This window comes from Carassius gibelio, chromosome B11 (genome assembly GCF_023724105.1).
Source record: "Carassius gibelio isolate Cgi1373 ecotype wild population from Czech Republic chromosome B11, carGib1.2-hapl.c, whole genome shotgun sequence".
NCBI classification, from domain to species: Eukaryota; Metazoa; Chordata; class Actinopteri; order Cypriniformes; family Cyprinidae; genus Carassius; species Carassius gibelio.
The window spans coordinates 21183789-21197480 of NC_068406.1; the positions used below are offsets into that span (position 1 = coordinate 21183789).

The 13692-nt window shown below is 36.6% G+C and overlaps 2 protein-coding genes across 2 annotated transcripts; one reads left to right on the forward strand and one right to left on the reverse strand.

Moving 5' to 3' along the window:
* The first annotated feature begins 1336 nt into the window (after positions 1 to 1336).
* Positions 1337 to 5231, forward strand: LOC127967874 (bcl-2-like protein 15). Its single transcript, XM_052568635.1, has 4 exons — positions 1337 to 1503; positions 2056 to 2171; positions 2436 to 2654; positions 4770 to 5231. The coding sequence occupies exons 1-4, from the start codon at positions 1401 to 1403 to the stop codon at positions 4797 to 4799; spliced, it is 468 nt and encodes a 155-aa protein (XP_052424595.1). The 5' UTR covers positions 1337 to 1400; the 3' UTR covers positions 4800 to 5231.
* LOC127967872 (adenosine receptor A1) lies at positions 3867 to 11248 on the reverse strand. The gene is made up of 2 exons (XM_052568633.1): positions 10252 to 11248; positions 3867 to 8266 (listed from the first exon to the last, which is right to left on the reverse strand). Exons 1-2 carry the CDS (start codon positions 10578 to 10580, stop codon positions 7606 to 7608), a joined length of 990 nt encoding a protein of 329 aa, XP_052424593.1. The 5' UTR covers positions 10581 to 11248; the 3' UTR covers positions 3867 to 7605.
* Between the last annotated feature and the right edge of the window lie 2444 nt (positions 11249 to 13692).

Here is a 13692-nt window from a genome sequence, read left to right on the forward strand (position 1 = left end):
TGTTTTTGGTGATTTTTAGGAATTTCACATTATAAACATATGCTTAGCTTGCTGATTGAACTAATTCTGTAGGAAATATTTGATTGTCTTTGATACAATCTTTGCAGCAGCTTTATTCTCACAAACAGCTTTATCAATTTATTATTTGTTAATATATGTTACTAACCTGAGAAATGTAGCTTTAATTTTAAAAGTCGCTTTAATTTAACTCCAAAATCTTCCAAATAATGCACTGATATTACCTGCAGGTGGCGCTGGAAACCACGAAAACAATATCTCCACAACACTTGTTTTTTTTAATTAATTACTGTTGTTGACATAGTTGTGTACATATTTAATAATTGCATTTATACATATAAATCCAGGTTTTTGCCATAATCTTATTTACAACAGAACTATTTGATCTTTAGCCAACAGGGCTCCTGTTGATGGGGTCTTTGTAATGTCAGCCTACAGGGTTTTATCCACAGTACTTATTATTCAAGATTCAAGATGACTTTCTTAGCCTAAGGGTGTCCAGACCTGCTTCTAAAGGTCCAACTTCCTGCAGAGTTTAGCTCCAACTAGCTTTCCTGGAAGTTTGAGACTGCATGCCTTTTAAATTGGATGATCAGGATCAATTTAACTTATTTTGTTTTCTAGGAAACATGTAAGTATGTATTGTAGTTCTGAAGTCCAGTGCTTAATGGAAAAACATGATCTTTGAACAAAATGAGAAGGATGTGCACATCTCCATCCTGTTCAAAAGTTTTCAACCCCTGGCTCTTAACGCATTGTGTGGCCTTCTTCAGCATCAGTGAATGTTTATTCTAAGTTATGCATGATGAGACCCTCATTTAAAGTGTATCATGTTACATAGAATTTCAGCATTAAACGGTTGAAAAGGAAATGTGAAAATGACATGTCAGTTTCAAAACAATATTATTCGTATTTCCTTAAAAATTATTGACAAATCCAAGGTGTCTTTACTAAATTGCAATTTATGTGAATAAGCACGAGTCCAACCCAGTGTAATATAACAATGTTTTTTAATGCTTTGGAGATCAAGGACCACCCGTTTCAAACAATCTCACGTAACGTAACGTAACGTTAATTTAGCACAATCAGATTATGCGCGACAAAGGTAAATGACTGCATTGTATTATTATTATTATTATGATTATTATTATTATTATTAAACGTACTTCTGCAGTTACAGGTTATGAAATCACTTATTTTTAGTTTTACAAATGATGCCAACATTACGTAGTAAGAACGTTTTTTTGACATGTAAGTTACATACTGCTCGTTTGCAGAAATGACGAATCTGCGGCGGATCGTTTTCCGCCTGGAATTAAGCTCGAAGTCAGCAGATTTCTCGATAACACGGAAACCAGTTAAACTGTCACCCGGTAAAGGCGATGGCGGCAGCTGAAATCCAGAGACAAACATACGTAGTCATACACTGCCTCTTACAAAATGACACATATTCTGATATGGTGGAGTGTGATGGTACTGGAGATGGTAAGTGTTCGACTTTGATCTCTGAGCATTATTCGAGTCATTCTATGAAAGTTTCTGTTAAGAACATGTGTGTAAACAATGACTTGCTAAAACCTTTCATGTAACTTACGTTAATTAGCTGACTCATTGGGTTAGCTAACCTTGTTTTTAGATACATTTTTCGATTTTAGATATATTATAACTCAAATAAAACCCACAATATTATATCAACGACAAAAATGTCTCTCCAGTACGACGTTCAAATATATGGGAGACTTAAACGTCGTAATATGTTTTCCAGATTTTTTCCCTACATACGGTAAACGTCACTTGAGTAAAAGTTTAGTTACTATACAATAGTGCATGTACAGACTAAAATGCTCCTCACTAGAGTAACTTTTTTTTTTTTTTAACAAACGTTACTTTCAAGATTGAGTGGCATTTCTGAGGTAAACGTGACATCATTTACAAGATCATTTTATGTAACGTTACGCAACTGAAACACTGGTATGGCGATTAAACTTTATTAAAATAATTTTAAGATAAATTAATTTTAAACTGCTTGTTGTGCAGAGAACTCATTTGACCCTGTAAAAATAGCCTCAAAGCTCAGGGAACTGGGTGATGATTATGATGAGAGAGTGATCCAGCCATTGATGAAGAATGTACAGAAAGCTGCAGCCGATCAGGTGAGTCCAGTCCAGACACCGATAGACTAATCTGAAGAACATTGTGTCACTTTGTTAATATTAATATTTAATCAGTGCTACTCTGTTCCTGGTACACTCATAATTACTTCTTTCAGTTTCATTTTCTTCCCTGAAACTAATAAAAGTGAAACTTCTTGTGCAGTCAAGTATTTCCTGTTTGGGTCTGATAGCTAAGCCTTGTGTAATTGCGCTGTGACATGGTGTTGGATGTTTGACCACAGCTGTAGCCTCTGTGTTCTCTAGGTGGTGACTGCCTTCAGTGATAGTGTGGACAGCTTGTGTAACACGTGGGTTATGGAAAGAGCAGAAGTGGCCTCAGAAAAGCAGCTTCTCAAGGCTGCCATCACACTAGGACTCCTTATGAAGAAAAACTGCCCTGACATGATAAATGTAGTTGAGTTCGCTATGATGGGATTCGTCAACAACCGTCTAACAGGCTGGATTGCAGAACAAGGAGGCTGGGTGAGGATTCTTTTACCAGATTGACATTAACTACTTCTGTTTGTAGTAAACTTAGTAATGAAAGCCAAGAGATGTGGGTGTGTCTCCAGCAGGATAAGTGACTTTTAAACCATGGCTAAAGGCGCGGTCACACTAGACTTTAAACGTGCGAAATTATTTCGGACACCGCTGCGAATATGGGCGGGAGCAATAAAACGGTCTTTCCTCAATTATCACAACATGGATTAATATGTGCTTGAACTGTGTCTTTTGCAACGGCGTCGAAAGCGTCTTATTATATTGTACTCTCTGTATCTCTCTCTATATAAATATATACACCCTAAGCAATAAATATATAAATATATACACCCTAAGCAATAAAAAATTATAAAACATCCACATTCAAATGTATCATCTGTTCCGGTTGACATTACAAACAATGCAGATACTTTATTTTATTTTTTATAATCTTTTAAATATGTATTATATAAAATAGGACGCTGCGCTACAGCTAAAGTTATATAGCGCTTCCTTCATTCTTGAATTTCTGTACAGAGAGGTCACGCTATGACGTATCGATCTTCTACTGGTCCCACATCTTCACATGATGCGAATTCGCAGGTCAGAGTTCACCAAACTTGAACTTTGGAACGCAGCGAAATTTTTTTGCCCTCGTGTGGATTCCTATTAAAATGAATCTAGGGCCCTATGAAAATAGTTTAATTTTTTTCCCAAATAAATTTTTTTCCCTGTTTTTTTTCTAATTTTGTGGATTGTCTTTTGTTTTTTTAGTTTACATTTTTTTTAGACTGATTTAATGGTTAAGTCAAATTGTATTAATCAAAAATCATATCTGATTAACTTACACATTTTAACAGGATTTTTTTGTTTTTAAAGCTTAACCAAAAAAAAAAAAAAAATTCTCTTTTCTTTCTTCCTTAAAATCAGTTTTATTTTAAACAAAGTCTGTGTTTCCCTTTAAAATTTTCTGGATTCCATTTAAATGTGCATTCTAAAAGTATGTGACCCCTTGGACCACTTTGTGAACCTTTATCATAACTCCTATCATAAACGAATACCATCTCTACTTTATGAAAACTGGTAAAACTCAAATATTCTCTCAAAAGCTGAAACCGGTGGCATTCCTTCTAAAATCAGTTCCACGGTCTCAAAATTATATTCACATCTGTTCATTAAAAAAACAAAAAAAACAAAAGACTGACCTAAAGAAAATAGACACAGTTTTTCTTTATTTTTTGTACTACATTTTGGTATTGTCATTTCTGTCAACAATATTGCATGTTGATACAGTCACAGTTAGTTTGTAATTATGTCTTATTTTAGTCATGGAAAAAAGGTCAGCAATGAATACTTTTCATCATAGTTTTAATAAAAAAAATTGTCACTAAACCAAAGCATCTGAAGCAGAGGTGTCCAACCTTCTAGCAGAGTTTAGATCTAGCCACAGTTAAATGTACCTAAATCAGCTAAGCAAGGTCTTCAGTAGTACTAGAAACTTCTAGGCAAGCGTGATGGGGCTGGATGGAGTTCAACTCTGCAGGAGAGTGGCCCTCCAGGACCAGGATAGGACAGTGCTGCTTAAACCATTTAAGCAGCACTTGGTAACAAGAATTAGAGACATGATATTTGTAATGGTAAGAGCCCATTCAATTACAACAGTTGAATCTAGTGAGTAAACTGATGCCATCAAATTCACCTCAAACTACTTTAGTAGTCAGGTTAGATGCCATATTGAATTTAACACAGCAGTGATGGATATACTTAACATTTTTACATTGACACACACACCATATAAAGGGGCCTATATCATGTAATTTTCAGTTCCTCACAGTTTTGTTTTCATTCCTGTCAAAAATTAAATATGGCATTACTCTGCTATATGTTTTTGGCCCCAAATCCCACCACACACCCTAATTTTTTTGGGGCGTCCCGAGTTCAAGTCCCAACTGTTTGATGTGTCCTGCAATAATAAAGGCAAAAATGCCCCCAAAAAATAAAATAATCCATTTTTATTTCAGATATAACCGTTATGACTAATTTTCCCCATATGTTGAAGATTTACTTTGCTATTGTTAAACACGCAGACTAATGTTGTTTTATCTTTTCTTTTTCAAGGTCTCGGTCTCTAAGAACAGCATGAACTGAGATTGAGCTCATTGTCTCATCCTCTGAGAGACCCTCAATCATTCCTCTGTAGTTTTGATTTGTAATGCAGGATGAACTGTAAATATGTCAGATGCCAAGGTCCTGTTTTCAGCCAATCACAACCAACAAAGTTTTTAAATGTTTACATTTTTACTCTAATACAGATATTTGTGTTTGAGTAATTCAACTGATGCAGGCATTTTTAACCAACATTGCTTTTTTAAATGATAGACTTGTGTATAATGATGTAGTCAAATTTATTTTTACATAACTAATGTGGAGTAAAACTACAATGCTATTTTAAATCCTTTAAAATGAAGCACTTTGACCAAATGTGTTGGTCTAATAGGGACATGCATGTTATAGTTAACAAATTGTTAGACCTCCTTCACTACAGATCAAATAAACATGAAGTGGACATGTTGAGACATATTTTTATGGTTTTATTGCATTCTAGTAACAAAAAGAAAAGAACTTTGTTACTCACTAACAATGCCTGGTTCACTTTAAAATTAATGCAACACAAGCATGTTTTTCTTATTAAAAATGATTTGATTATAGTAATGAGAGTTTTAGCACTTTTTCAAACCATCACAGGGGGGCACCACAGTACTGAGTAACAATACTCTATCATTCAGGCCAAATAAGACCATTGCTTCTGTAGGCTTTGTTGTCAGTAAACAATCCCACATAGAGGAAGTGGCCTCTGTGAGCTGTGATTATATCTTTTAGTGCTATAAAACGATTAATCGCATCCAAAATAACATTTTTGTTTCCCTAGTAAGTGTGTGTCCTGTGTATATTTATGTATATATAAATGCAAACACATGCACGTATATTATTTAAGAAAAAATGGATATGTATAATATAAAATATTAGAATATATTTTAAAGAGTACAGTATACACAAATATACACAGTACACATACATATGTAAACAAAAACTTGTTATGAATGATTAATCGCGATTAATCATTTGACTGCACCAATATCGTTATCTGAGACCACTATTAACACTTTGATCGTTCCTCACAGCATGCCATCACGGGTAGGTTAAAGCTGCAGTTTTTTTTTTAAGTATTAGATTAAGACACTCAACTGATCCATGTAGGTAAGTGCAACTTGAGAGTCACTTGAACTAGATATAAAAATAATAAATCCAGAGTGTTTATGCCCTTGAACTTAAACTAGTTAAATTCTCCAGCTGGTACCCAGTAAAGGAGAAACGGAGGTCCATTGATGAAGCGGAAACACAAGTCACCGTGTCAGCTTTGATCTCACCTCTGGATCTACCCAGGAAGTTTGAGAATAGTTGTTTCTCTGGAAACTGTGTTGAATTGATTGACCAGCCTGAAAAGGTCAAACCATTTATCAGAGCTTGTTCAAAGGACACTTCACACACTGCCACCTATTTCAAGGATGCAGAGTCAAAATCTGGGTCCGTTCAGAGGACACCAACATTTCAGTAGTTCTTCTAATACACCTGGAGAAATGAGCAATTTCAGTGAAAGCTCTGAATGTCCTTCACTTTTTAGAGGTCTGAACATATAATAAATTCAACTGTGGTTGTCCTCAGGTTATGCATTCATTACTTTAACAAAACATCTCAACAGTGATTAACAAAAAACAACAACCCACACACAAGACCTCAAGCAGCAGTATCATTCAATCTAAATTTATGGTTCCTTCCGGTCTATCATTTCTCAGGCCCTCAGTTTTAAGCAGTCTTAATATTAAATGCAAACCGCCTACAGTTTTGTTTCATTTCAAACAAAGGCTGCATTTCTTAATTGCTCACGCAACTGGGATTTTCGCACCAAAACAAATATAAGAATGCATCAAGTTAATTTTCAGCGGTTATTCTGTTAAATACACAGTAGAGAGGAGTATTAATAAGGTCAACTATTTCATTTAGACTGAAACATCTACAAAAAAAGTGTCATAACACCACAAAAGCAACATTGCTGATATTAGACTAATAGGATCAAGCAAATTTCTGCCTAAAGGGATAGTTCACCCAAAAATGAAAGTTTTGTCATGAAGTATGATTTTCTTTTGCTAAAAAAAGCCATTTTAATTACTGTTTTGAATGAAAGTCAGTGGGGTCCAAAAACTTTGAACTCATCTGGCTGTCATTCTACATACATTTTTAAAAATATCTTCTCATACGGCATGACAGGAGTGTGTGTGAATGATGACAGAATTTTCTGTTTTTATAAACTATCCCTTTAAGGCAAAGTGAGCCTAGCTGCCTCCTATTTGCACTAGTCATAACAAGCAGCAAATGACGAATAACTCTATATCCCACACTTCTCTAAACATGAATTTGCTGGCATATAAAAATGACCTCAGACCACATTCTCAATGTCCTTTTTTCAAAGTCCTCAAGCGCGGTTATGCTACTGACTGAAGACCAGTGTAGTTTAGTGTACTCATAAGCGCTGACATTTACGAGTGTGCAGTTTTGCATTCATTATATGAAGCCCTTTAGGTGATACATTCGAATGAACCGCAGCACAAAAGAAAATCATAATCGAATGAAGATTCACAGATGTGAATGCCAGTTGTACTGTGTGGCTATTCCTCTAAAACAGGCCATTTTCATTTATTTAATAGTCCCTCACTAACGATGCAATTCATTCTATGCACCATTGACTGGGTTTTCAAGGAAAGATTGCCAGTAATGTTCGATTGTCTCATTTCTGTGGCAAACATATTCTCTAGACAGACAGCAAACATCCCAGAGTGCATTTTCCCTGTAGACCATAAAAAGTGCTTCTCATAGAGGAGACCTGGTTAGCCTAGTGTCAGATGTCATTGTCTCGTAGTCTTCTTTCTTTGCTATCTATGCGAAAGCCAGGGCGATCACCCAGACGTGGCTCCCCCGTGCAACACACATACTGTTTCCAGATCTTAACGAAAGCATTCCGGAATTTCGTAATGCGGAATGCATAAACGATGGGATTGACGGCGGAGTTGGCATGACTGAGCAAAATAGCCACATAAAGAATGGACATTGAATAGTTACAACTAGGGCAGAAGAGAGTGATGCAGTTCAGGATATGCAACGGCAACCAGCCGACTGCAAACAAGAAGAGCACCAGCGCGAGAGATTTCGCCAGCTTGAGTTCTTTCCCGTAATATCGAGTGGGGTCAGTCTGGTTGGTGGTGATCTTCTTGGTGAGCTGCTTGTGGATCATGTAGAAGATCTCAGCGTAGATGAGCAACATTAGGACGAGCGGTGGCAGCACCCATCCGAAGAAGTTGAAGTAGACCATGTACTCCATACTGATGACGTTCTCGAACGTACAGGTTATGAGAAGGTCGGCATCCAAGCTGCTGTTGGTCTGGCGTAGCTTCTCCAGATTGTTCCAGCCCAACATGGGCGTCAGGCCAACTACGATGGCCACCATCCAGCATGCCATCACTGCGATGCCAGCACGCTTTGGAGTCACCACTCTTTTATAGCTGTGGGGAAAAAAAATATGTTTAAACAACTCTTTACTTTTTCCCATAGGGATTTTTAAAATGGCAGCAGAGTTATGATCAATGAAGTACACCAACCAGCTACGAGTATTTGAAAACTGGACGAAAAGACGAAGGTACAAGCCGGTGTACTTTATTGCTTTATCGCATAATAATATACATGCAAATATTTAAGTAATTTGAGAGAATAGTTTTCATAAACTGACTCAGTTATGTATATCAGTTATGTAATTCGTAATTCGCATTTCACAAGCACAATTTGCTTGTTCAGATTCTCTGAATGGTGGACATTTTTTTGAAGGATCATGGATAATGTCATTTTTGCCAAGAATTCTCCTGGTGAACGTGATTTTTTTTTTTTTTAAATAAGAAAAAATTATGCAGGCAGATTTAACAAAACCATCAACCTTGTAGTTCACAGTAGGTCTGTCTTTAAAGGATCATTGTTTAGAATCAACTCCCTTATGGAGAACATGAATGGAATTGTAACACCATGTTACACTCTACAACACAGAGTAAAGAGGAAGCTTTGTAAAGGATGCTGACCCATGAAAATAACTAAGATTAGGCCTATTTCTGAGGAAGTGCAAACATAAGTGAAATTTCTTCAAAATCCAAAAAAAAAACTTTTGGAAGTGCAATTGATCTGGAACAAATAATTGAAATCCCCGATATAAATATAGAAATAATTTATAAAGAAAAAAAAAAGTGCTGAGCAGAACCACTACACAAACTCTGCTGAGAAGGATTACATTTTGACAATCCCTTCTCTGTAGAAGGTCTTTTCAGACAACACAAATGAAGCTAGTGAGGCATGCCATCCACTCAGCTGGCAAATTGGCACTAGTTGCTGGTTTGACATACTATGCACTTGTCCAGTGTATAATTATCTCAGACTTGTATGTTATAATCCCATTAAATCGTTAAAATTAAGAAAAAGAATGTCATTCTAGCTGTTCTTCTACACAATAATAAGTTGCTAATGGTGCAAAACGGTCTTCCTGCCTAATTGTTTTGACTCATATAATGTATAAACTCTGAAACTTCAACTTTTAGATTCAAAGGGAGGCCACGGGCAGGACAGGATATTAAAAACTATGAGAGAGTCACGGATTGAAGGTGACTTTGAAAGTGGATTCCATAACTCAGCATTAAATTGAGAAACACTGCAGCCCACGGCAAACTCACCCAGGTCAAACATCACTGCATGGACTGAAAGCAAAAAATGCTACCTTTATCTTAGTATTTCTCAATGTCACAATGTTTCTAAAAATCTCTAAATTCAGTTTTTCATGTGGGAAGTATGAATCCATACTAATTAAAGAATATGCATTACTGTCTTCTGTTTCGAGTAGGCCTAAATCTGCTATAAATGGTTAGTTCACCCAAAAATGAACTCGCCCTCATGTTTCAACTAACATGAATGACTTTCATGAAACAAAAGGACACACTTGAATGTAATGGCAATGAGTTGCAACTGTTAAATGTAAGCATTAAAAGAAAGAAAAAAGCATAATAAATATTGCAAATGTGTTCTATATTTTAAGGTTTCTTGAAGTCATAGCTATTTTATTTTATATAAAAAAATTTATTTATATAAAATTTCATTCTGTTTCTCACACAAAGTTATTGTATGACTTGAGAAGATTAACATATGGTGCATAAATAAACGTTATGCCACTTTTGTAGCGATTTGGGGCGTTTTTTTAGGCTTGGCATGGCAAAATGTAATTTTAATTGCATCAATATTCTTTAAAAGTTCTCCTTTGTGTTCAACGGAATGAAAAAAAAAAGTGTCATGGGTTTGGAATATCACACAAGGGTGAGTAAATCTCATTTTGGGTCAAATATCCCTTAAGGACTGACTATCTATAATTTCACAGTCACCTCAACTTCAAAACATCCTCCACATTGATTGACTCGTGCATCCAGAAAAATAAAACAGACAAACAACCACATCTTATTACCTCATTGGTATCTTGACCCTCAGATAGCGGTCAATAGCAATAGCCAGGAGGGCGAGTATTGAACTTTGCGTTAGCACCAGTACAGTACACGCAACGAGCAGACAGCTGTAAAAATGAGTCTTCAGTCCGATGCTTATGGTAATAGCCAGAGGAATGACCAGTGCCCCGACAGCAATGTCTGCCAGAGCCAGACTGACGATGAAATAAATGGTCGTGTCTCGTAGAGATCGGTTGATTCTCACAGCCCAGACCACCATCACATTCCCAATGACAGAGGAAAGGGCGATGAGCACCTCCATCCCAATGTACAGACCCGGGACATCAGGCATCCTTGCGAGAACTGCACGTGCTTGCGTTGAACAGGATCAAATGAAATTTAAATGAGAAGACTGTCGATGCGTCAAACGAGTCCAAACTGTCCCTTAATTCTGGTGAACATGTCGGTGCCAAAGTTACATGGCGCAAGATGAAAAAATAAGTTGCGCTTCCTCTCTGAAATGCGTCGGCGGCACCATGATCATCCTCATAATGATGTCCGGGTGTGCAGTCCAGCTCCACTGTGAACTAGTATGAGTCACCTCAGACAGTCCACGATCACATTTCCCGCACATTGCATGCAGTCACTGTTCATCAGAAGCGATCGGCGCGTGACTCAACACCTGTGCGCCAGAGTCAATCAAGACGGCTCCCGTATGGTTCAGAATTAAGCCCGTACATGTGTCTGTCGATATCGATACATCCTGGGAGGTCTGACGGTCACCTTAACTTTGAAAGCGCAGTAACATTCACATCAGCTCCACAGACGTGCTCCACGTGCACGCGAGCGCGTCCGACGCAAGTTTCACCAATCAGATGCTACGAGAGCGACAGCACCTGATCAATAATGCTAGCAGTTCATCACTCAAGCTGTTATTCACATCGGTTGTATTTGAATTTATATAGGCTGCGTCTCAGATAGGATGCTATATGTATGAAAACACGCCGACAAAAATTTCCTATGCTAGAAAATGTCCGGATGAAGTACTTTCTGATATGAAGAGTTATGTTTTTTCTTCCTTATAAAGGGCCAGTGGAGGCAGTCATGCACTAATGTGGTTCTTTCCAAGCATGCAAGCAAATATCTATCTATCTATCTATTAGTATATGCTAGGTACGGTGTATAAAGAACCCTTACTCAAAAATTACTTAATTTAATTGTGTAAATTTCACAAAACACTTACTAAGAAACAGCAAGTAACACAAATAAATTAATTTGTAAGTATAACATTTAAGTAGCCTATATATAAAAAATGACATTAAGCATAAAAATTTTAAAATGTACTCCGTAATCTTGTGTAGATTAACAAAGGTGGTACTTTTTCGTTTTTAGAACTTAAATACTTGCAATATATTTGGCTTGTGAATGGGTGATTTGTTATATCACACATTCTTTACTAGAGTATATATTATTTTCTTAAAATGTAAGCAAACCTATTTTACTTTTTTGAGGTAAAAAATTAATTGACTTTAAAATCTGTGCCACCCACGTGTCCGTTTGAAAAGGCACAACACTTCTGCTTGAATGCTTTTTCTAATACTGCTTGCAGAGGCTTGCACAATGGAAACAGAAGAAATGGTTCACTTTCAGCTTCATTTTGAGGGAAAAATATGGTGAAAACTATGAGGAACTGTCTCAGCAGTTTTTAAATATAGACATAAAAGTTAAGTAATATTGATTCTGATGGCAAAATATTTTGCTAGATGTTAATGCTTGCATGCATACACAAACCGAGAAAGGTATCAGTTGTTATGTGTCTGAAGGAATTATTGCACCACTGCCTTAAATTCTAACCTACAAAAAAATACACTTCTTATAGCTCAGATGTGATTTAGAAGGTCTCTAATCTCAAAATATATATTTATGTTCATATTTTTTTTGTTATTATTATACATTGAGTTATGTCTGAAGACAAGTGGATAGATAGATAGATAGATAGATAGATAGATAGATAGATAGATAGATAGATAGATAGATAGATAGTAAAAGTAAAAGAGTAAAGAGAGTTTAAAGAGTGAAACTCCTAAGAACCAGTAAAAAATGCAGGAAGAAAAAAACATGACCCTTTGTGCAGCTGAAAAAGAGTGCTAGAAAAAGCTCAGAGTAGAGATAATGGAGACAATGGCATAGAGAAATATCAATCTGCAAATTTCTGGTTGTGTGTGTCCTGTATAAAGGGCATGAAAATACCAGTCATTCCTCATGTATTTTCTCCTTCCATCAGTTCTACAAAAAAGAAAAAGAAAGCCAGAATGACGTCTATCACTGGCACACGCTTCTAGATTTCATGAATGTTGAGCAGAATTGATTATATGAGCCAATCACTTTTCATGGATGGCAGGAGCTTCTGGCTGGTGCCCACGCTGTGGTCTTACAATAAACCCCTTCTGAAAAGCCTCGATCACAGACAAACAACCCGGTGTGTGCTGCCGTTTTTATTGTGATCACCGAAAATGAGATGTTTCGAGCCAGATTCCCCTTTGAGCAGTCATGCTAAGCAGCGGGGTACAGATGAGGCACAGCGGGGCTGCTTATAAACAGAAGACACACATCACGAATTGACAACAGGATGTTTTCCTGCCAATCATTACTGTGCCTGTAACCCCATACGGCAATGCTTTTATATGTCTCCAGCCAAAATACATTGTAAATAAATGCTAAATATATTGTGTAAACACTGAAGGTGAATAAAATATTTTTTATATATTTTCAAAATTGAAAATAGATTCAGCTTCAGCCTTCACATACCAAAATACAGATTAAAAAAATGTATTTTAGCTGCAAGAAAATACATTTCCAACCTTACAGTAGTCTACATTTAGGCTAAATGCAAATGTGGATGGAATATCTTAGTTCGAAACTAGATTTTAATATTTATATATTTATAGTTATGCATACCCGACCTTAGAAAAAACTTAGATAGATAGATAGATAGATAGACAGACAGACAGACAGACATTAAATTAAGGTGATGCACCAAGACAACACTGCACTGAGCTACTAATGGGTTTCCTGTATTTTTCATCCTTTTTGGTAATTTTGCAAGGCTTTTATACCAAATCAATTAGAGGTGCAATCTAACACAATGGACAGTGAGGATCAACAGCATTACAGATCTGATCCGAAAGGATTTTATGCGCTTATTGGTTCCTCCCTCAATCATACTGAAATTGTATTAAGTGCCTCTGAAGAGGAACAGAGGTTGATTTTATGACTCTCCTGGGCAGAAAGACAGCCATTTGCTAGATGCAAGCAGGGTTTATCTGTAAAAAACATAGAGGAGGGGCTCCCAATTATTCCTTTGTATGTCTCAAAATGGCATGAATGCCAATGACAATGAAAAGAGGCAGAAGAACCATGGAGAGGGCAGATATTGTTCTTGTCTTTGCCTGACGTCATTCAGT